Genomic DNA, 25,712 nt, shown 5'->3' on the forward strand with positions numbered 1-25,712 from the left:
CACAGAAATCAGAAACTAGAAAAGACTGTGTGACAGAACCTTCTTGCCTTTCAATAGATAATGGGGAAGGATAACATTTGTTAGTGCCTACATGTATTATAGTTAAACTGGAGAAAAGAGAAGGGAATACATTACAAAAGGGAAACCTGTTGAATTTACAATTAATGAAAAAAGTATGGTATAATAATGCAGTAAGAATTGTCAAATAAAGAGAGGGCTTATTTATTATAACAGAATGAGTACTAAGTACATGTTAAAGTGTCTCTTACTTTGTCACATGTGTTAGATTTATGGAAAAATAAAAACATGTGAGGGCCCAGTTTAGAATGAAGAAGGTGTTCATACAAAAGTCACTTTCAATGGTGTGGTGGGCAGCACTTCTGAGTGTGAAGAAGGATGGAATAACAGTACATACATCTAAAGAGGATGCTCACATGTTAAGAGAAACAAAAATAAGATTTTTCTCAATACTAGATATGAAATACATAAACTTTGAATTATTGAGAGATTTATGGACATCCTGATACTTTGTGAAAATGTAGTCTTTATTATCTATCTTTATTTTCAAGTAGTTTATCATAATTTTCACTATATAAACAACTATTTGATAGGTGACAATGTATCTACATAAATCAGGAGGCTAATTTATTGCAATATATGATACCATAGTTGTACCAAATTATTGAAAAATAGCATTATTTTTAGTTTTAATCAAAGTCAAAACTGTCTTTTAGATAAGTAAGAGTAAATGATTCTTGGCACATAATATCTTCATATCAAATTGCTAACCACCTTTTTGAGTGTGTTGGGGTCTAAGTCTGTGTTTTACACCACACAGAATGCTGTAAGTAGAAGAAAGCCTCATTAAGTTCCGTCAAAGCACACATCTAATGTTTTCTTGTCACAGAGGTTTTTGTTTTGTTTTGTTTTTATGATGAACGGGTGTTTTAAATCCAGCTTTCTTATATGCCAAAATATTAAAATTATTAAATGCATTTCTTATCTAGATTCAAGTATAAAAGCTATATTTTCACATGGGTCAAAATTTCACTATTATTTAACTCTCTTATAGATTCTTAACTGCCTTTTAAATGTAGTAACTTTGAAAGATGTGACTAGAGGTAGAGGTAAAAATAGAATAGATGACAGCTGTTGCACTCATCAGCTCACAGCAGCAGTGGTTACCCACGTAAGACATTCAAAATATCAAGTACTTCTGAGGATATGACTCTGAAGTGCCACTCATGTCTGAGAAGCTGTTTGGCAGCTGTGGACAGATAGCAAGTTTTCTTGAGAAGTTGCCATGGTTAGGTTGTGCATGTTCCACTGACTGGTTCCATCCCTGTTTGCCATGGGCACATGGACAGTACTAAGTGACCAGCCCTTGTAAGATGGCAATCTGTCACAACTTGCATATGGGATTGGTGTGGACACTCATGGTTATTTGATTAAAAGATCAGTACAGTGTTTGCCATATCAGAAATAGTTCAATATATTTGATTTATATCATTGACACTGAGGTGTGAATAAAACCCAACTCATTTCACCACTAACAGCTCCTTGCCAGTGTAGTGCCTTTTGCATTATGAATTATGTTTTAGATAGTCATATTCTATTCTGAAATCCAACCTTATTATATCAATTTTAACAACCTTCAGAAGATATTTGTATTTGTGTGTATGTGTCTTTGTGTAGTATATGCATGTGTATGTGTGTGCACGCACAGGCAGTATTCATTTTAATTATTTTAGAGTTGCAATTTCATAAGCTAAATATTAAAAAAAAATACATGGATGAAACAGCCACTTCAAAATCTACAGCAAATATATCCATGAATGTTTGAATAAAACATACCTTCTTTGTAACAAGTAAGATTTCATTAGTTTTATAATGGACTAGACATGTGTGAGAATTAGAAGGCAGTGGGTCAAGAGATTCCTTTACACATGGCTAATGAAGGGACATAGCACAAAGGCAAGCAGCAGGGAAGGGATAAAATAATCTCACTTGATGAAACATCGCATTATGTATTCAATTATTCTGTTTGTTTTGCATAATGAATGGTGATAAATGCAACATGTAGACAATAGGTACATACTCTGTGGGAACCGTGGTGGGTTGTCATTGACATCAGTCAAGGTAATATTGACAGTGGTGGATCCAGAAAGTCCTCCAACTTGCCCAGCCATGTCTTTGGCTTGAATGACCACTGAGTAATGCTCTCTGGCTTCTCTATCCATGTTGTGTAAAGCTGTTCGAATGACTCCTGGAACATGGAAATTCAAAGAAAACAATCAGTAAATGCTATACATTGAACTCATAACATTTTTGAGGCAAATAAATAATATTTTCAGTACTAGTTTTTGAAAGAGGAAATTTTACATGAGAATTATATTTAGAAAAAAGTACATCTTATTATTATTCAGAAATTGAGTCACTGATACATTTGTTTGCATGTATGTATTAAATCAGTTTCTTTTTTGTCTCAAAGTAAGAATCTTTTATTGTTCGTTTCCTTGGTTTGATGGGTCCTATGGTAGCCTTCAACCTATTCATGTGGGTGTTCATCAGAGGATAATTTGTGAATATATTTTCTCTCGTTCTACACTGTGGGATATGAAGATCAGACTCAGGACACCAGGCTTGGTAGAGATGTCTTTACCCATTGAATCACTTCATTGACATGCCAGAAATTTCAAAACATCCTCATTACCATGGCTTAACCCCTGCTCACCCTTGAGACAAGTAGCAGCAGTGTCCACCAAGCTCACATGCTATTAACTTTCATTGTTTTCTATTAGAAGTTAACAAATGCAACTTCCTTTTTTTTAAAGCAACTTTAAAAAAAAAGACTTATTTATTATATGTACGTACACTGTAGCTGTCTTCAGACACTCCAGAAAAGGGTGCCAGATCTCGTTATGAATGGTTATGAGCCACCATGTGGTTGCTGGGATTTGAACTCATGACCTTTGGAAGAGCAGTCAGTGCTCTTAACCGCTAAGCCATCTCTCAGCCCAAATGCAACTTCTTAGTTTAAAGTTTCTAAACAATTTTATATACAATATATTGACAAAAGAGAATTCAGTTGTTAACTGAGTTTAGAGTAAAAAAAGAAGGCCTATAGAAAAGGTACACGTGGAAACTGACCAATTCTCGATTCAGTGACAACATGGTCAGGGAAGAAAGAAAGAAAGAAATTATAGACTTCCTGGAATTTAATGAAAATATTGACACATTATACCCAAACTTATGGGACACAATGAAAGCAGTGCTAAGAGGAAATTTGATAACACTAAGTGCCCTGGTAAAGAAACTGGAGAGATCTTACACTAGCAACTTAACAGTACACCTCAGAGCTCTAGAACAAAAAGAAGCAAAGTCACTCAAGAAGAGTAGAAGGCTGCAAAATCGACCAAATAGAAACAAAGAAAACAATACAACGAATTAGCAAAACCAAAGCTGGTACTTTGAGACAATCAACAAGATAGATAAACCCCTAGCAAAACTAACTAATGGGCCAAGAGGCAGTATCCACATTAATGAAATCAGAAATGAAAAGGGAGACATAACAACAGAAACAGAGGAAATCCAAAAAACCATTAGATACTACTATAAAAATCTATACTCAACATAACTGGAAAATCTAGGTGAAGTGAATGTTTTTTTAAACAGATGTCACATACCAAAGTTAAATCAAGAACAGGTAAACTATCTAAACAGGCCCATACCACACAAGGAAATAGAAGTCATTAAACTCCTCCCAGCCAGAAAAAGCCCAGGATTAGATAGAATTAGTGCAGAATTCTAAAAGACCTTCAAAGACCTGATACCAATTTTCCTCAAACTATTCCATAAAATAGGAGAAGGAACACTATGTAACTCATTCTATGAAGTCACCATTACTCTGATACCGAAACCACACAAATACCTAACCAAAAAACAAAACTTCCGTCCAATCTCGCTTATGAATTTTGATGCAAAAATACTCAATAAAATTCTTGCAAACTAAATCCAAGAACACACTAAAACCATGATTCATCACAATCAAGTAGGTTTCACCCCAAGGATGCAAAGTTGGTTTAATACATGAAAATCTATGAACGTAATCCACTCTATAAACAAACTCAAAGGAAAAAAAAATCACATAATCATCTCCTTAAATGCAGAAAAAGCATTTGACAAAATACAACACCACTTCCCATTAAAAGTATTGGAGAAATCAGGAATTCAAGGCACCAAACCTAAAGATAATTAAAGCAATTTACTGCAAACCAACAGCTAGTAGCAAATTAAATGGAGACATATGTAAAGCAATCCCACAGAAATCAGGGACAAGATGAGGATGCCCACTCTCCCCATTTCTATTCAATATAGTACTAGAAGTGGTATCTAGAACAATAAAAGAACAAAAAAGAGATCAAGGGGATATGAATTGTTAAAGAAGAAATAAAGGTATCACTATTTGCAGATGATATGATAGTATACATAAGTGGCTCCAAAACTTCTACCAGAGAACTTCTCCAGATGATAAACAACTTCAGCAAAGTGGCCGAATATAAAATCAATGCAAATAATTCAGTAGATTTTTTTTATACAAATGATAATCAGGCTGAAAAAGAAATTAGAGAAACAATTCCCTTCACAATAGGCATAAATAATATAAAATATCTTGGGGGTAACTCTAACCAAACAAGTGAAAGACCTGTATGACAATAACTTCAAGTCTCTCAAGAAAGAAATCAAAGAATATCTCAGAAAATGGAGTGATCTCCCATTCTTATGGATTGGCAGAATTTACCTCGTAAAAATGGCTGTCCTACCAAAAGCACTCTATAAATTCAATGCAATTCCCAATCAAAATTCCATCACAATTCTTCAAAGACATGCATAGAGCAATTCTCAAATTCATCTGGAGAGGTAAAAACTCAGAATAGAGAAAACAACTCTTAACAATAAAAGTCTGACCTCAAGCTTTATTACAGCACAATAGTGATAAAAACTGCATGGTATTGGTACAGAGACAGACATGTTGATCAATGGACTAGAATTGAAGAACCAGAAATAAAACCACACACGTAAGGTCACTTGATCTTTACCAAAAATATACAATGGAAAAAGAAAGCATCTCCAATAAATGGTGCTGGTCTACCTGGCTGTCGTAGAAGGATGAAAATAGACCCACATTTGTCACCTTGTACAAAGCTCAAGTACAAGTGCATCAAGGAACTCAACACAACACCAGATACACTGAACCTAATAGAAGAGAAAGTGGAAAAAAACCTTGAAATCATTGGCACAGAGGGAAATTTTCTAAACAGAACTCCAATGGCTCATGCTCTAATATCAAGAATTGATAAATGGGACCTCATGAAATTGGAAAGCTTATGTAAGGCAAAGGACATAATGAATAAGCTAAATTGGCAACCTATAGATTGGGAAAAATCTTTCACTATCCCTACATCCAATAGAGGGCTAATATCCAAAATATATAAAGAACTCAAGAAATTAATCTCCCAAAGAACAAACAACACAATAAAAAATGGGGTATAGAACTAAACCTAGAATTCACAACCAAAGAATACTGAATAGCTGAGAAGTACCTAAAGAAATGCTCGAAGTGCTTAGTGATCAGAGAAATGCAAATCAAAATGACTATGAGAGTCAACCCTACACCAATCAGAATGACTAAGATCAAAACCTCAGATGACAATACATGTTGGAGAGGATGTTGAGAAAAAGGCACCATTGCTGGTGGGATTGCAAGCTGGTACAGCTCTAGAAATCAATCTGGAGATTCCTCAGAAAATTGGAAATAGATCTACCTGAAAATTCAGCTATACTACTCTTGGGAATATACCCAAAAGATGCCTCACCATGCCACAAGAGCACCTGTTCCACTATGTTCCTAGCTGCCTTATTTGTGATAGCCAGAATCATAAAACAACCTTGATGTCCCATGACAGAAGAATGGATACAGAAAATGTGGTTCATTTGCACAGTGGAATTCTATTCAGCTATTAAGATCAAGAACATCCTGAGTTTTGCAGGTGAATAGATGGAACTAGAAAATATCATCCTGATTGAAGTAACTCAGACCCAAAATGATGTGCATGGTATGTACTCACAAATAAGTGGATATTAGCCCCTCAAAAAAGAAAGGAAGAAAGAGAGAGAGAGAGAGAGAGAGAGAGAGAGAGAGAGAAGAGAAGAGAAGAGAAGAAAAAGAAAAGAAAAGAAAAGAGAAAGAAAAGAAAAGTAAAGTAAAGAAAAGAAAGGTACAGAATACCCAAGATACAGTCCAGAGAACTCATAAATGTCAACAAGATGAAGTGCCCAAGTGAGGATGCCTCAGTCCCACTTGGGAGAGAGAATAAAGCAATCACAAGCTGGGAGGGAGGGAAGGACATGGGAAGGAAAGTAGACAAGAGAGGGAAGTAGGGGGAAGGGGAATCTGATCTGGAATTGGGGGAGGAAAAAGAACTGAAGTCCTGAGGACAAGCAGAAAGAAAGAAAAGAGGCAACCTCAGGAAATAAGTTGGCAGAACTCTCATGAATGCACCAGAGACCTGGGAGGTAAGAAGCTTGCAGGAATTAAAGGGAGAGACCTTATATGAAATATCAGACAGTCTGGAGAGGGAACTTATAGAGCCCACCCCCCAGCAGAAAGACAGGACATCAAGTGAGGGATGGGATTGCCATCGAACCCATAATTCTTCCTGTCTGAAAGAATTTCATGGGTGGAAACGGAGAGGAACTTGAAGAAAGAAGGTCCAGGGACAGGCCTAAATAATGGGATACAGCTCTAGGGGAGGTCCCAAGGCCTGACACTATTACTGGGGCTGTGGGGCACTCACAGAAAGGGACCTGACTAGCAAGACTGTCCCCCCGTAAGACACAACAAGCAGCTGAAAGAGTCAGATGCAGATATTTGCACCCAACCAACGGACAGAAGCAGCTGACCCCTGCTGCTGAATTAGAGAAGGCTGAAAGAAGTTGAGGAGAAGGGTGACCCTGTAGGAGGACCAGCAGTCTTAATTAATCTGGACCCCTGAGATCTCTCAAACACTGGACCACCAAACACCAAACACCAACTGATATGAGGCTCCCAACACACATACAGTAGAGGACTTCCTGGTCTGTGTTCATTCAGATATGATACACCTAACCATAAAGGGACTGGAGGCCCCAGGGTGTTTAGAGGTCAGGTGGGGTGTGGAGTGGGGACAGCCAAGTGGAGACAGAAGGGATGGGGAGGAGGTTTGGGATGTGGAGCAGTTGGAGGATGGATAGCGGGGGCAGGGAATGGAATATGGAGTGTAAAAATTGATTAATTTATAAAAGAAAAGAAAAGAGAAGTTAGGGAAGCAGAAACCGGCCTGAGTAGGGCCACAGGCCTCATCCAGCCGGATCAGCACCAGGGTAGCTAGAGCGCAGGGTCCCCTGACACCCACCAGCTACCCACGACCCCCGCCACAGGATTTTGAGACTGCTGGTGAGTGGAACACAGCTTCTGCTCCAGTCCAATCACGCGGGAACTAAGACTGCTCTGGTTGGGGAGGCAGAAATCCGGCCTACATAGGGCCACAAGCCTCTTCCGGTCAGAAAAGCACCAGGGTAGCTAGGGCGCAGGGTCAGCTGACACTCGCCAGCTACCCACAACACCCGCCACAGGATCTTAAGACTTCTGGTGAGTGGAACACAGCTTCTGCTCCAATCCAATTGCGCGGGACCTGAGACTGCATTAGTTAGGGAAGCAGAACCTGGCCTGAGTAGGGCAACAGGCCTCATCCGGCCGGATCAGCACAGGGGTAGCTAGAGCACAGGGTCGGCTGACACTCGCCAGCTACCCACAACACCTGCCACAGGATCTTAAGACTTCTGGAGAGTGGAACACAGCTTCTGCTCCAATCCAATTGTGCGCGGGACCAGAGACTGCATTAGTTAGGGAAGCAGAAAACCGGCCTGAGTAGGACCACAGGCCTCTTCTGGCTGGACCAGCACCAGGGTACCGCCAGCTACCCACGACCCCCGCCACAGGATTTTGAGACTGCTGGTGAGTGGAACACAGCTTCTGCTCCAATCATTAAACAGTGACAACGACAACAACTAACCCCAGAGATTACCAGATGGCGAAAGGTAAACGTAATAATCTTACTAACAGAAACCAAGACCACTCACCATCATCAGAACCCAGCAATCCCACTTCGCCCAGTCCAGGGCACCCCAACACACCGGAAAAGCTAGACACGGATCTAAAAGCATATCTCCTGATGATGGTAGAGGACTTCAAGAAGGACTTTAATAACACACTTAAAGAAATACAGGAGAACACTGCTAAACAGGTAGAAGACATTAAAGAGGAAGCACAAAAATCCCTTAAAGAATTGCAGGAGAACACTGCTAAAGAGTTACAAATCCTTAAAGAAAAACAGGATAACATAATCAAACAGGTAGAAGTCCTTAATGAAAAACAGGAAAACACATCCAAACAGATGAGGGAAATGAACAAAACCATACTAGACCTAAAAAGGGAAGAGGACACAATAAAGAAAACCCAAAATGAGGCAACACTGGAGATAGAAACCCTAGGAAAGAAATCTGGAACCATAGATACCAGCATCAGCAACAGAATACAAGAGATGGAAGAGAGAATCTCAGGTGCAGAAGATTCCATAGAGAACATCAGCACAACAATCAAGGAAAATGTAAAATGCAAAAAGATTCTAACTCAAAACATCCAAGAAATACAGGACACAATGAGAAGACCAAACCTCCGGATAATAGGAGTGGATGAGAATGAAGATTTTCAACTCAAAGGACCAGCAAATATCTTCAACAAAATTATAGAAGAAAACTTCCCAAATCTAAAGAAAGAGATGCCCATGAACATACAAGAAGCCTACAGAACTCCAAATAGACTGGACCAGAATAGAAATACCTCCCGACACATAATAATCAGAACAACAAATGCTCTAAATAAAGATAGAATACTAAAAGCAGTAAGAGAAAAAGGCCAAGTAACATATAAAGGCAAGCCTATCAGAATTACACCAGATTTTTCACCAGAGACTATGAAAGCCAGAAGATCCTGGACGGATGTTATACAGACACTAAAAGAACACAAATTCCAGCCCAGGCTACTATACCCAGCCAAACTCTCAATTAACATAGATGGAGAAACCAAAGTATTCCACAACAAAACCAAATTCACACATTTTCTCTCCACGAATCCAGCCCTTCAAAGGATAATAACAGAAAAAAACCAATACAAGGACAGGAACCACGCCCTAGAAACAACAAGAAGGTAATCCCTCAACAAACCTAAAAGAAGACAGCCACAAGAACAGAATGCCAACTTTAACAACAAAAATAACAGGAAACAACAATTACTTTTCCTTAATATCTCTTAATATCAATCGACTCAACTCCCCGATAAAAAAACATAGACTAACAAACTGGCTACACAAACAAGACCCAACATTTTGCTGCTTACAGGAAACTCATCTCAGAGAAAAAGATAGACACTACCTCAGAATGAAAGGCTGGAAAACAATTTTCCAAGCAAATGGTATGAAGAAACAAGCTGGAGTAGCCATTCTAATATCTGATAAGATTGACTTCCAACCCAAAGTCATTAAAAAAGACAGGGAGGGACACTTCATACTCATCAAAGGTAAAATCCTCCAAGAGGAACTATCAATCCTGAATATCTATGCTCCAAATACAAAGGCAGCCACATTCATCAAAGAAACTTTAGTAAATCTCAAACCACACATTGCACCTCATACAATAATAGTGGGAAACTTCAACACACCACTTTCACCAATGGACAGATCATGGAAACAGAAACTAAACAGGGACACAGAGAAACTAAGAGAAATTATGAATCAAATGGATCTGGCAGATATCTACAGAACATTCTATCCTAAAACAAAAGGATATACCTTCTTCTCAGCACCTCATGGTACCTTCTCCAAAATTGACCACATAATTGGTCACAAAACAGGCCTCAACAGATACAAAAATATTGAAATTGTCTCATGCATCCTATCAGATCACCATGGACTAAAGCTGATCTTCAATAACAAAATAAATAATAGAAAGCCAACCTTCACGTGGAAACTGAACTACACTCTTCTCAATGATACCTTGGTCAAGGAAGGAATAAAGAAAGAAATTAAGGACTTTTTAGAGTTCAATGAAAATGAAGCCACAACATACCCAAACTTATGGGACGCAATGAAAGCATTTCTAAGAGGAAAACTCATAGCTCTGAGTGCCTCCAAAAGGAAACTAGAGAGAGCACACATTAGCAGCTTGACAGCATACCTAAAAGCACTAGAAAAAAAGGAAGCAAATTCACCCAAGAGGAGTAGAAGGCAGGAAATAATCAAACTCAGGGGCGAAATCAACCAAGTGGAAACAAGAAGAACTATTCAAAGAATCAACCAATCAAGGAGCTGGTTCTTTGAGAAAATCAACAAGATAGATAAACCCTTAGCCAGACTCACTAGAGGGCACAGGGAAAGCATTCTAATTAACAAAATCAGAAATGAAAAAGGAGACATAACAACAGATCCTGAAGACATCCAAAACACCATCAGATCCTTCTACCAAAGGCTATACTCAACAAAACTGGAGAACCTGGATGAAATGGAGAAGTTCCTAGACAGATACCAGGTACCAAAGTTGAATCAAGATCAGGTTAATGATCTAAACAGCCCTATATCCCCCAAAGAAATAGAAGCAGTCATTAATAGTCTCCCAACTATAAAAAGCCCTGGACCAGATGGGTTTAGTGCAGAGTTCTATCAGAACTTCAAAGAAGATCTAATCCCAGTTCTTCACAAACTATTCCACAAAATAGAAACAGAAGGTACTCTACCTAACTCATTCTATGAAGCCACAATTACTCTGATACCTAAACCACAAAAAGACCCAACAAGATAGAAAACTTCAGAACAATATCCCTTATGAATATTGATGCAAAAATCCTCAATAAAGTTCTTGCTAACCGAATCCAAGAACACATCAAAACAATCATCCATCCTGACCAAGTAGGTTTCATCCCAGGGATGCAGGGATGGTTCAATATATGGAAATCCATCAACGTAATCCAGTATATAAACAAACTCAAAGACAAAAACCACATGGTCATCTCGTTAGATGCGGAAAAAGCATTTGACAAGATCCAACACCCATTCATGATAAAAGTCTTGGAAAGATCAGGAATTCACGGCCCATACCTACACATGATAAAAGCAATCTACAGCAAACCAGTAGCCAACATCAAAGTAAATGGTGAGAAGCTTGAAGCAATCCCTCTAAAATGAGGGACTAGACAAGGCTGTCCACTTTCTCCATACCTATTCAACTTGTACTTGAAGTCCTAGCCAGAGCAATTCGACAACAAAAGGAGATCAAAGGGATACAAATTGGAAAAGATGAGGTCAAAATATCACTCTTTGCAGATGATATGATAGTATATATAAGTGACCCTAAAAATTCCACCAGAGAACTCCTAAGCCTGATAAACAGCTTCGGTGAAGTAGCTGGATATAAAATTAACTCAAACAAATCAATGGCCTTTCTCTACACAAAGAATAAACAGGCTGAGAAAGAAATTAGGGAAACAACACCCTTCTCAATAGTCACAAATAATATAAAATATCTTGGCGTGACTCTAACTAAGGAAGTGAAAGATCTGTATAATAAAAACTTCAAGTCTCTGAAGAAAGAAATTATAGAAGATCTCAGAAGATGGAAAGATCTCCCATGCTCATGGATTGGCAGGATCAACATTGTAAAAATGGCTCTCTTGCCAAAAGCAATCTACAGATTCAATGCAATGCCCATCAAAATTCCAAATCAATTCTTCAACGAATTAGAAAGTGCAATCTGCAAATTCATCTGGAATAACAAAAAACCTAGGATAGCAAAAACTCTTCTCAAGGATAAAAGAACCTCTGGTGGAATCACCATGCCGGACCTAAAGCTCTACTACAGAGCAATTGTGATAAAAACTGCATGGTACTGGTATAGTGACAGACAAATAGACCAATGGAATAGAATTGAAGACCCAGAAATGAACCCACACACCTATGGTCACTTGATCTTCGACAAGGGAGCTAAAAACATCCAGTGGAAGAAAGACAGCATTTTCAACAAATGGTGCTGGCACAACTGGTTGTTAACATGTAGAAGAATGCGAATCGATCCATTCCTATCTCCTTGTACTAAGGTCAAGTCTAAGTGGATCAAGGAACTTCACATAAAACCAGAGACACTGAAACTTATAGAGGAGAAAGTGGGGAAAAGCCTTGAAGATATGGGCACAGGGGAAAAATTCCTGAATAGAACAGTAATGGCTTGTGCTGTAAGATCGAGAATTGACAAGTGGGACCTCATGAAACTACAAAGCTTCTGCAAGGCTAAAGACACCATCAATAAGACAAAAAAACCACCAACAGATTGGGAAAGGATCTTCACCTATCCTAAATCAGATAAGGGACTAATATCCAATATATATAAAGAACTCAAGAAGGTGGACTCCAGAAAGTCAAATAACCCCATTAAAAATGGGGCTCAGAACTGAACAAAGAATTCTCACCTGAGGAATACCGAATGGCAGAGAAACACCTGAAAAAATGTTCAACATCCTTAATCATCAGGGAAATGCAAATCAAAACAACCCTGAGATTCCACCTCACACCAGTCAGAATGGCTAAGATCAAAAATTCAGGTGACAGCAGATGCTGGCGAGGATGTGGAGAAAGAGGAACACTCCTCCATTGTTGGTGGGAATCCAAGCTTGTACAACCACTCTGGAAATCAGTCTGGCGGTTCCTCAGAAAATTGAACATAGTACTACCGGAGGATCCAGCAATACCTCTCCTGGGCATATATCCAGAAGATGTCCCAACCGGTAAAAAGGACACATGCTCCACTATGTTCATAGCAGCCCTATTTATAATAGCCAGAAGCTGGAAAGAACCCAGATGTCCCTCCACAGAGGAATGGATACAGAAATTATGGTACATTTACACAATGGAGTACTACTCAGCTATTAAAAAGAATGAATTTATGAAATTCCTAGCCAAATGGATGGACCTGGAGGGCATCATCTTGAGTGAAATAACACAATCACAAAAGAACTCACACAATATGTATTCACTGATAAGTGGATATTAGCCCAAAACTTAGGATACCCAAGATATAAGATACAATTTGCTAAACGCATGAAACTCAAGAAGAATGAAGACCAAAGTGTGGACACTGTGCACCTTCTTAGAATTGGGAACAAAACACCCAGGGAAGGAGTTACAGAGACAAAGTTCGTAGCTGTGATGAAAGGATGGACCATTTAGAGACTGCCGTATCCAGGGATCCATCCCATAATCAGCTTCTAAACACTGACACCATTGCATACACTAGCAAGATTTTGCTGAAAGGACCCAAATATAGCTGTCTCTTGTGAGACGATGCCGGGGCCTAGCAAACACAGGAGTGGATGTTCACAGTCAGCTATTGGATGTATCACAGGGCTCCCAATGGAGAAGCTAGAGAAAGTACCCAAGGAGCTAAAGGGATCTGCAACCCTATTGTTGGAACAACATGATGTACTAACCAGAACCCAGGAGCTCTTGTCTCTAGCTGCATATGTATTGAAAGATGGCCTAGTCGGTCATCAATGGAAAGAGAGGCCCATTGGACTTGCAAACTTTATATGCCCCAATATAGGGGAATGCCAGGGCCAAAAGAATGGGAATGGGTGGGTAGGGAATTGGGGGGTGCTATGGGGGACTTTTGGGATAGCATTGGAAATGTAATTGAGGAAAATATGTAATAAAAATATTAAAAATCAAAAGAAAGAAAAGAAAAGAGAAGAAAAGGGAAGGGAAGGGAAGGGAAGGGAAGGGAAGGGAAGGGAAGGGAAGGGAAGGGAAGGGAAGGGAAGGGAAGGGAAGGGAAGGGAAGGGAAGGGAAGGGAAGGGAAGGGAAGGGAAGGGAAGGGAAGGGAAGGGAAGGGAAGGGAAGGGAAGGGAAGGGAAGGGAAGGGAAGGGAAGGGAAGGGAAGGGAAGGGAAGGGAAGGGAAGGGAAGGGAAGGGAAGGGAAGGGAAGGGAAGGGAAGGGAAGGGAAGGGAAGGGAAGGGAAGGGAAGGGAAGGGAAGGGAAGGGAAGGGAAGGGAAGGGAAGGGAAGGGAAGGGAAGGGAAGGGAAGGGAAGGGAAGGGAAGGGAAGGGAAGGGAAGGGAAGGGAAGGGAAGGGAAGGGAAGGGAAGGGAAGGGAAGGGAAGGGAAGGGAAGGGAAGGGAAGGGAAGGGAAGGGAAGGGAAGGGAAGGGAAGGGAAGGGAAGGGAAGGGAAGGGAAGGGAAGGGAAGGGAAGGGAAGGGAAGGGAAGGGAAGGGAAGGGAAGGGAAGGGAAGGGAAGGGAAGGGAAGGGAAGGGAAGGGAAGGGAAGGGAAGGGAAGGGAAGGGAAGGGAAGGGAAGGGAAGGGAAGGGAAGGGAAGGGAAGGGAAGGGAAGGGAAGGGAAGGGAAGGGAAGGGAAGGGAAGGGAAGGGAAGGGAAGGGAAGGGAAGGGAAGGGAAGGGAAGGGAAGGGAAGGGAAGGGAAGGGAAGGGAAGGGAAGGGAAGGGAAGGGAAGGGAAGGGAAGGGAAGGGAAGGGAAGGGAAGGGAAGGGAAGGGAAGGGAAGGGAAGGGAAGGGAAGGGAAGGGAAGGGAAGGGAAGGGAAGGGAAGGGAAGGGAAGGGAAGGGAAGGGAAGGGAATCCAGCCATAGTATACAATACAGGATGGATGGTAGTTTACTTCTTTCCTTTTGTCTCTCTTATTTTGCCACTGAATTGATTAGATTTTCAGTGATTTTGGTTGGAAAGCCTTAGGCACGAGGGAAAAAGTTATCACAATTTCAAACATAGTGAAAAAAGAATTGAATCCATTTGGCAAGAGATTTTCCTGAAGATAAACAAAAAAATGATTGCTATCAAGATAAATTCTAACTATATTATAATACATGATTCAATTAATTCATGCATAAGGAAAACCCTCTAGTATTCATCTTACAAAAAACAGTGCTTCATCACATATGCTAATTACATTATTGGAAATAGGACTCATGTAGGAATGAACAAGGACAGGATGCGTAAAACTGTTAGATAAAAGGTAAACACAATGGTTATTTGTAGTTTTGGAAACTAAAGATAATTTCATTAAGAAAAAACATATTTTAAATAGAAATTTTATTTTATAGTAGAATAATATATTACACAGATTTATATTTACCACACAATTACTAAATTGATATTTTATATTTCATAAATATCTAAAGAAAAAACATCAACCACTGCACAGTAAATGGCAATGTTCTCTTTGACATACACTTTCAAGTGTGATTTTTGAAGGATTGAGTAAGAAAATATGGAAAGCTTCCTGCTCCAAAAATGCATTGAAGTCTCAGTATAACCCTTCTTGTGTACTGTATCTGTTTCCTGAACCAACTAGAAAGAAACATGAGAGCCAAATTGATTACAAGAATCATCTAAATCTACAAATGTCTTTAATTCACTCCAGTAAGCTGATGAACTACTAGTCACAATTAGAGGCATGCGAAGGGGTATTCTAAAAATTTGATATTGTCATCTCGTTAAAAACTGACCATTATTAATAAACTTAGGTGCGCATGACCTAGAGGTGGTTAATACCATTTCTTTTATCTTTTGTAGAGATTTTATTTGACAATCAGATTCTATGTACTTTTAAAGCTAGAAAGAAAAATGCAGTTGAATCACATATATTATGTAAATCTATATCTTGACGGCATTATAGACAAGCACTGTCTCTCAGAGTGAGAATTTTTTTATAAGCCTTCCTGAGCACCTCTTTACCATTTCACTTCTAGGGTTAGATTAAGGGTCACTTTTGGTTTACAAATTTCTATGAGTTCTGGCAGATATATAATGTATATTCACATGTTTCTAGCTGATATGAAATTTTTTTTTATTCGAGAGCTCTCTTTTCCTAATCTTAATCATCTTTCTCTTTGGCTATCACTGGTAAACACTGAATTTTTTGAATTGTTTACTATTTACAAATATTACATAAATTAAATATATAACTATTTTATAATTTGGACCATCTTCTTCATACATACTTAGGTTCTTTTTCTCCATACTTGCCATACCATAGAAGTTTCTTTGCTTTGAGCTCTAATACTTCATTTTCTCTATGCAGTAATATTGAGTTTCATTAATATTTTAGCATATCAATACCACACTATAGAGATATAGCACATATTACATATCACAGGATATTTTCTTGATGATTATAGACAAAGTTGCCTCAAATATCTATAGACTGGATTTTATATTTGTTTGCTTGACAGGTAGTCTGGTACATTTGTCCACAGATTCATATTCCCAGTGATTACAGTATCAGTACATAACATTTTCATTAGAAATTTTAAAGAAAAAATATGAGGTATTGCCCTTGTCATGTTACTGCATAATTTATGTGCTGCCAATACAGTATATGTTAGCAAAATGCCTATGTTCCGTAGTGAATTTCTGCTTGCCTAACAAAGTTTTCTGTACAAATTTAACAGGACACATTGCCTTTTCTTCTATGATTCTAGGCTACATCAACGGGATATGATTGCCTGTGTATCATATCATTTTTGTTCCTTATTCTCCATTAAATGATTGCAGCCTCCTTCATGAGTGCTCTATTTTTCTTTCTGAGCTTGTCACTTGTGTTTTCCAAGCTTCTTGGTAGGAAGGCACTTATTACTCTGAATTATTCTTTGCTGAATACAAGCTCTCTGTATTGAAACTTCATCTGTGGTTATGAACACTATTCCTTAAGTCTCATTCATTGGAAGATCTTAAGATTTTGTTTCTTAACTGATGGTATTCATATAAAAATATTTTTCCAAAGTGTTTTCTTGCATTTTTAGCCAGTAAATAAGAGTACAAGAGGAAAATATCACCTAAACTTGGCTCATTAGCTATCACCAAAGAAGACTGCAAAACAAATATGCCTAATAAACAGGAATAAATAAGTATGCATACATAAATCATATTGTTACAGAAGCCTCTTATGTTAAACAAAGCATTTAAACCAAGAATTCGTAAATTTTGCTTCATTGTAAACTAGACATTTTGCATTTTGCTCAATTGCTGGGAATCTAACACATTTCTCCAGCATAATAGACATTACAAGAATTAATGCGCTACTGAGAAAAAGAAGAAAAGTAAGCATTTGAGCATGTGTGAAAGTGAAATAGTTTTATAACATGAAAGTCTTAAATTATGATCTTACTAGAAAATATAGAAAAAATTCTTTGGGACATGGGATTATGAAACAATAATTTAGACAAGACCTTCAAGTTGCAGAAAATATAACCAAATACTTATATTTGCATTAAATTAGAAGACAAAACATATACTATAATATATTTCATATTATAACATATGTATTATATATACATATATGTGTTTATATATGTGTATCATATATATATATATTTATATATATATATATATTTGATGATGCTCCTGTGAATGTCAAATTGTTCTATACTAAAGCTTTTAGTCATTGTCATAGCTACAGCTACTAGGAGGTACAGATGTGTCTCAAGTGACTAAGGCACACTTAATAGCTGAAGGTCACAGTGCATTGTAGGTTGTACTTCAGCCTTTTACTTTTCTCTTGTATCATGTGTTTAATAAAGAATAAATAAAGATAAATATTACATACAACACTAGTATCATGAACTTTAAAGGAAACTATATGTTTGCTAAGCGCTATTCCTCATTGAGCAAAAAAAAGTATTGAGATTGATCTAGGTGGTAGAAAATAAATTCAACCTCTCCTGAAAACAAGCTGACAGAAGTCAAACCAGAGTTTGAGAGTGATGGCAACACAATGTTTCCTGGCAGCTGTTCAACGAAAAAAAAATTATTTTCCAGCACACTAAGGGCTCAAATTACCACCTGGTTTTGAATAAAGAGAATCCCAGTCTTAGAATTGAGAAAATTGTCCAAATATAGGTATGAATGAACAAAGGTTTAACTAACATTACATATTATAATCACAAAGATAGATGGAGGATAGATAGATAGATAGATAGATAGATAGATAGATAGATAGATAATAGTCAGCATCTGCCCTCAGTATCCAATCTGAAAGCATTCTACTCACTGTCAATTAACCATGCAAACCACTGTAGATAATTCAGGTTCATACCAAAAGTTGAAATGCTGAACATAACTGTGTGTTAGGGCCTCAATGTCTTTTATTTTCTATATGCTAATGAAGAATTATGATAACATTATACCTTCCCATTTTAAAAGACACACTTTTTGTACCTGGTAATACAAAACCACTTTTTGACAGATTTTCTAAACAAATTCTTCTTTGCTAATTTGGATAGATACATAGAGAGTATATTGCAAATTCACACTTGTTTGACTTTTATAGTTTGGGTAGCTATATGATTGGTGGCTTTTTATTTATCGATATATTTTGAGATTATAATTACTTCATAATATGCACAAACTCAGATGTATGAAATAGTAATTAATGAAGAAAATAGGGGACCATTTTAATTAAACAGAAAAAAGGAGGAGTATATGAATATATGTGAAACTTGGAAGTGAGAAAAGGGAAGGAGTAAATCATGTACTTATAATTTGAAGAAGAAAAGGAAGAAGAATAAAAGAATGAGGAGGAGGAGAAGAGGAAGGAGGAGAAGAGGAAGGAGGAGAAGGGGGAGAAGGAGGAGAAGGGGGAGAAGGAGGAGGAGGAGGAGAAGGAGGAGAAGGAGGAGGAGAGAAGGAGAGAAGGAGAGAAGGAGAGAAGGAGAGAAGGAGAGAAGGAGGAGGAGGAGGAGGAGAAGGAGAAGAAGAAGAAGAAGAAGAAGAAGAAGAAGAAGAAGAAGAAGAAGAAGAAGAAGAAGAAGAAGAAGAAGAAGAAGAAGAAATGCTTTTCAAAATAAAAGAACGCTTCAAGACAATACCAGGTAAAATATCCAGACTTTGAAAAAAAAAGCCTGAAAAAATATGGAAATGCAAAAAGACCTTTTTGCAAGTGTCTACTAAGACTAAACACTATGCACAGCGACATGGATTAACTGTAGCCTTGGGTTCAACTATCAGTGAGCTACATGGAGTTGCCAATATCTTTATTGATTTTTAGCACTCAGTAGAATCCACATACTGTAGAATCTTACAAAACACACTTTTCTTTATGAAGAATTGTGTTGGAACTTTGATGGGGACAGCATTGAATCTGCAGATTTCTTTTGGTAAGGTGGCTATTTTTACTATATTCATTCTGCCAATCCATGAGCATGGGGTATCTTTTCATCTTCTGAGAGCTTTGATTTCTTTCTTCAGAGACTTGAAGTTCTTGTCATACACATTTTTCACTTACTTGGCTAGAGTCACACAAAGGTATTTTATATTATTTGTGACTATTGTAAAAAGTGTTGTTTCCCTAAACTCAATTCTTCATTGAATTAGAAAGAACAATTTGCAAGTTCATTTGGAATAAAAAAAAAAGCCAGGATAGCCAAAATTATTCTCAACAATAAAAGAACTTCTGGGGAATCACCATCTTTGACCTCAAGCTGTATTACAGAGTAATAGTGATAAAAACTGTATGGTATTGGTACAGAGACACGCCGGTAGATCAATGGAATAGAATTGAAGACCCAGAAATGAACCCAGGGATCTATGCTCACTTGATCTTTGACAAAGAAGCTAAAACCACCCAGTGGAAAAAAGGCAGTGTTTTTAACAAATGGTGTTGGTTCAACTGGTGGTTAGCATGTAGAAGAATGCACATCGATCCATTCTTATCTCCTTGTACAAAGCTCAAGTCCAAGTGGATCAAGAACCTCCACATAAAACCAGACACAAGGAAACTAATAGAAGGAAAGTGGGGAAGAGCCTTGAACACATGGGCACAGGGGAAATTTTCCTGAAAAACACCAATGGCTTATTTTCTTTTTTTTTATACTTTTTTTTAAAATTTTTAATATTTTTATTACATATTTTCCTCAATTACATTTCCAATGCTATCCCAAAAGTCCCCCATAGCACCCCCCACTTCCCTACCCACCCATTCCCATTCTTTTGGCCCTGGCATTCCCCTATATTGGGGCATATAAAGTTTGCAAGTCCAATGGGCCTCTCTTTCCATTGATGGCCGACTAGGCCATCTTTCGATACATATGCAGCTAGAGACAAGAGCTCCGGGGTTCTGGTTAGTACATCATGTACAAAGTGAGTTCCAGGACAGCCAGGGCTATACAGAGAAACCCTGTCTCGAAAAACAAAAAAAAACAAACAAACAAAAAAAAAAACAACAAAAAAAAAGACAGGCTTATTTTCTAAGATCAAGAATTGACAAATGGGCCTCATAAAATAGCAAAGTGTCTGTAAGGCAAAGGACACTGTCAATAGTACAAAATGACAACCAACAGATTGGTTCACTACATTCAATAGAGGGTTAGTATACAATATGTACAAATAACTCAAGAAGTTAGACTGCAGAGAAACAAATAATCCTATTTTAAAAATGGGTACAGAGCTGAACAAAGAATTCTCAACTGAGGAATACCTAATGGCTGAGAAGCACCAGAAGAAATATCCAACTTCCTTAATCATCAGGGAAATGCAAATGAAAACAAACCTGGTGTCCACCTCACACCAGTCAGAATGGCTAAGATAAAAAACTCTTGTGACAGCAGCAGCTGGCAAGGATGTGGGGAAAGAGGAACATTCCTCCATTGTTGTGGGACTGCAAGCTGCTACAATCACTTTGGAAATTAGTCTGGTGTTCTTCAGAAAACTGTACATAGTATTATGTGAGGGCCCACCTATACAACTCCTGGGCATATTACCGAAAAGATGTTCTAACCTATAACAAGGACACATGCCTATTATGTTCATAGCAGTCTCATTTATAATAACCAGAAGTTGGAAAGAACCCAGCTGTCCTTCAACAAAGAAATGGATACAGAAAATATGGTATGTTTACACAATGGAATGTTACTTAGCTAGTAAAAACAATGATTTCATGAAATTCTTAGGCAAGTGGATGGAACTAGGAAATATCCTGAGTGAGGTAATACAGTCACAAAAGAACACACATGGTATGCACTCACTAATAAGTGGATGTTATCCCAAAATCTTGAAATACCCAAATTACATTTCACAGACCACATGAAGCTCAAGAAGAAGGAAAATCAAAGTGTGCATACTTTGGTCCTTTGTAGAAGGGGAACAAAATACTCATGGTAGGAAATACAAACACAAATTTTGGAGTAGAGATTGAGGGAAACATCATCCAGAGACTTCCCCACCTGGGGATCCATCCCATATACATCATATACAGTCACCAAACCCAGACACTATTGTAGATAACCAAGAAGTGCATGCTGACATGAGCCTTATATAGCTGCCTCCTGAGAGGCTCTGCCAGAGTCTGACAAGTATAGAGATAGATGCTTGCAGCCAAACAGTGGACTGAGCATGGGGTCCCCTATGGAGGAGTAGAGAAAGGAATGAAGGAGCTGAAAGGATTTGCAACCCCCTAAAAAGGACAACATCAAGCAACCAGATTCCCCACACCCCCCTGTCCCTGCCACTCCCAGACCTCCCAGGAATTAAACCACCTACCAAGGAGTACATATGGAGGGACCCATGGCTCCAGCTGCCTATGTAGTAGAGGATAGCTTTGTTGGACATCAATGGGAGGAGAAGCCCTTGTTCCTGTGAATGCTTGATGACCCAGTGTAGGGTAATGCCAGGGAGGAGAGGTGGGAGTGGGTGAGTGTGTGGGTGGCCAAACACCCTCATAGAAACTGGGGAGGGTAGATGGGATAGGGGGTTTCTGGGGAGTGAGAAACCTGGAAATGGTGTTGTTGATAGCCCTGGGGTTTCTTGTATTTTGATGCTAATTCTGATTTTCTGGGAGGGGTTGTGAACAAGGAATGAGTCAGTTGCTCAGGTGACTTTTTGTGAACCATCCCCTAATGAGTAAAGGAGCCAGTCACTGGGTGAGTAGGCAGGACATCTGGGGTGGACAGAGGAAGAGAGGAAGCAGGAAAGAGAGGATCCTTTGAGACTAGGATTGGATGAGGACAAGATGTAGCCATGTCTCCCGGTTTCAATGGTGGATCTATCAGGATTCGCCACTGGATGATTTAGATTCAATAAGGCTGACAAGTTAGGATTTTAGTTTTTGTGCCTAGCGATTGAGTACTGTTGTTTCTGAACTAAGTTTGTGTTGTGTTTTCCTTCATACAGCTCATCTGAGTTCAAGAATGAAATGTATGGTGGCTAAGCATGGGTTTGTCAGATGTGCACCACAAAGGTCATGGGGGATTTGACACATGGGAGCTGGCATGATAGAGACTCGCCAGCGGGAACAAACTGTGCTGGCTGGAGAGATTTTGGAGCTCTGAGTCTGAGAGTCTCCACAAGATAAGAACTGGTCAGCAAGGTTGCTGGGGCGAGTAGCTGGGAGTAGCACAGGAACATGAGGTATCTTTTCAATATTTCCCACAACATTGATAATGTTTGAAATGTAAATAAAATACCCAATAAAAAAGCATAAAAATTTAAAAAGTGTTTAATTTTACCAGACAGTGTATATTTTAATAATTTTAATACTAGGTAACTTTCCATCATATGAATTAAAATATAACTTACATTTATGTTATTATTTGCAGTTATTATTTGAAATGTATATTATGTTATATTATGTGTATATAATGTTTATATTTTGTTTATATATTATGTTACATTTGTATTTTATATTGTGCTTATGTTATAATTTGTTTATATTATATTCCGGGGTTGGAAGTGAAAATTATTTGCCAAGTTGGCCATTGCTGTTGAACATTTTAAAGTTAGATGATTAAGATTTCACATGAAATCTCAATCACATTGAGTGTACTAAGAGTGAAGAATTTTTTTTTTATTACTGGCACTTAACTCTGTTTATTGTAAATCCTTTCTAGATTGTACTCCACAGTATCATTGAGACAGTGATAGAGTGAGGTGGGCTACTGAACTTATATATATATGTATATATATATATATATATATATATATATATATATATATATATATATTTACTGAATGTATACTTAAGTATATATACTTAAGCCATCTTGTGAAAGTATAAAGTATGGTCCTGGAACTCACTTTGTAGACTAGGCTGGCCTTAAACTCAGATGAGTGAAGAAATTTTTATCTTATTTTTATATCAATGTACCTCCTGACTGTCATCTTTCTCTAATAAAATTTATCCACTTTATTTTCAAAGTAAAACATAAAATTACTTTCACTTGGAAAACGAATTTTAATCCCTAATAAACCAAACTTGTTTCTTTTACCCTAGTGCTGAAAATAAAATAACCTAGCAACATAAAAACAAAAAAGCCCTCCTCTTATGAAGCTTATACTCATGTTTTGAAAAAAAATGTAGGAAAGATAATTAAAGACATTCTACTTAACAAACATTGTGGTGTCAATACTATAGGAAATAAAGTACTGTGTTTGTCCTCACAGTTCTTAACTACAGTGAGCAGGAGCACTATTAGAGTGGTGCAGTTATCAACTGTTGGCTTGTAGCATGTAAGTTCTCTTTCAAGGTTATTCTGTTTTTATTTTTTATTGATTATTTTATTTATTTACATTTCAAAAGTTTTCCCCTTCTTAGTCTTCCCTCTACAATCCCCCTATCCTACCCCTCCCCTGCCTCTATGAGGGTGTTCCCCCACCCATCCATCCACTCCTGGCTCACCACCTTAGCTTCCTCTTATGCTGGGGCATTGAGCCTCCACAGCACCAAGGGCCTCCCCTTCCATTGATGCCAGATAAGCTACATATGCAGATGGAGCCATGGGTCCCTCCATATCTACACTTTGGTTGGTGATTTAGTCCCTGGGTCCCCTGGGCTTACAGTTAGTTGATATTGTTGTTCTTCATATGGGGTTGCAATCCCCTTTACCTCTTTTAGCCCTTCCCCTAACTCTTCATTGGGGTCCCTGTGCTCACTCCAATGGTTGGCTCTGAGCATCTGCATCTGTATTGGTCAGACTCTGGCAGAGCCTCTGAGGGGACAGCAATACCAGGCTCCTGTCATAAGTGCTTCTTTTCATCAGCAACAGTGTTTGGGTTTTGTGTCTCCAATTGGTTCTCTGGATGGCCTTATATGAACTTACAGAACATTATAATTTCTTAAAATCTTACATGTGACATCCTCCAGTACATAGTTACTGTGTTTTTGCATTGTCTATGCTCTTAAAGATGTCTGTTTAGATCTTTGTATGGATGGTAGACATGTTGCAAGATAACAAGATACTATGTTACCATTTATGTTTCTCAACTTCTTACTCACAATTTCCCATAAGGTAAGTTGAAGTATTTTCTTTACAGGAATACTGAAATAATATTAAACCAGGACTGTATTTACTAATTTGAAGGCTTAGAGTCTAGAAAGGAAGACACACTTAAGTAGAGCTAAATAAACTCAAACTTATAACCATCAATTTACAATCCTACAATCAGGAAAAGCTGAAGAAATGCTATTGTAAATAATTGTGCCTGTTTCAATATGTCAAGAAAGTGGTTCATATTATTGATGAGTAGCTGGTGTCCAAGTAAACATCAATTGTCTACATATATCGTCCATCAATGAGAACAAAAATGACTATCTACAACCAAGGTAGAATGATTTTTGTTTGTTAGATAATAATCAAAATTTATTTACATCAGGTAATCAGTATCATTTGAATTTTAGCAAAGTATTAGATATGAATGATAAACTATGACAAAGATCAATGCAAGTACATTGATAAAATCAACCGACTTTATAGCCTAGAAGTATTTGCATATTTTGTATATGCATACAATTAAATATATATACACAAATTTCTTTTAGTTAAATAGAATTCCATATTATTGACAAGGATAAATGTATTTGAGAGAAGTGAGAAATATATTCCATACAAAAGAAGTCATTTATTATAAAAATCCTTTCAGGTGATATTTTTTAGAAAAAGAAAAGTCAAAGAGGTCATCTCACCTAAAACGAAAAGGCAATTCTGAGATATGATTCATTGAAACAAAATCATGAATCAGCTCAGAAGATAAGGGCCTGTGAACTATAGTGCTTCTGGTTTGGCTACAAATAAGATGCACAGTCATTGACAAACTTTATGTAAAGAAATAATATCATCTTAGGGTTTTGTGTAATTGAATTGGATGTACTAGGAGGAAAAGAAAGTGTAGAACCAGACTGAAAGCAGGAAATGCCTTAACAGTAAGTAAACTAGAAGTGTAGAGCAGTGTCAGATGCAGAGCATTTGCTCATAAAGGAGCTATGTGGTATGGAAGAGAAAAGGAAATAAAGGATGATAGGAAATGTTTGGACTTAGAGCAGATTGTGAGCAGCATTTGTTTTATACTTCTGGATTTCTACACCAGTCCCTATAGTGTGTGTGTGTGTGTGTGTGTGTGTGTGTGGTGTGTGTGTGTGTGTGTGTGTGTGTGGTGTGTGTGTGTGTGTGTGGTGTGTGTGTGTGTGTGCATGTGTATGTATGTGTGTATATGTGTGTTATGTTGTAAACCCAAGTTTGAACTTGTTCAGTACCACTCATATCAGAAACTCAGAAAAGATATTCTGTGTCA

At 38.0% G+C, this 25,712-nt stretch overlaps 1 protein-coding gene across 3 annotated transcripts in view; it reads right to left on the reverse strand.

Annotated features, from left to right (window-relative positions):
* Cdh18 (cadherin 18) overlaps positions 1-25,712 on the reverse strand; it is a 917,427-nt gene that overhangs the window by 97,838 nt on the left and 793,877 nt on the right. For all 3 annotated transcript variants that reach the window (XM_029470124.2, XM_085831363.1, XM_021183199.3), the window contains one exon: positions 2,099-2,266. In XM_029470124.2, coding sequence (XP_029325984.1) covers positions 2,099-2,266 — 168 coding nt within the window. The remainder of the gene's footprint in view (positions 1-2,098; positions 2,267-25,712) is intronic.

The sequence above is a fragment of the Mus caroli genome, unplaced genomic scaffold, assembly GCF_978045245.1.
Source record: "Mus caroli unplaced genomic scaffold, Mus_caroli_1 scaffold_16, whole genome shotgun sequence".
NCBI lineage: Eukaryota > Metazoa > Chordata > Mammalia > Rodentia > Muridae > Mus > Mus caroli.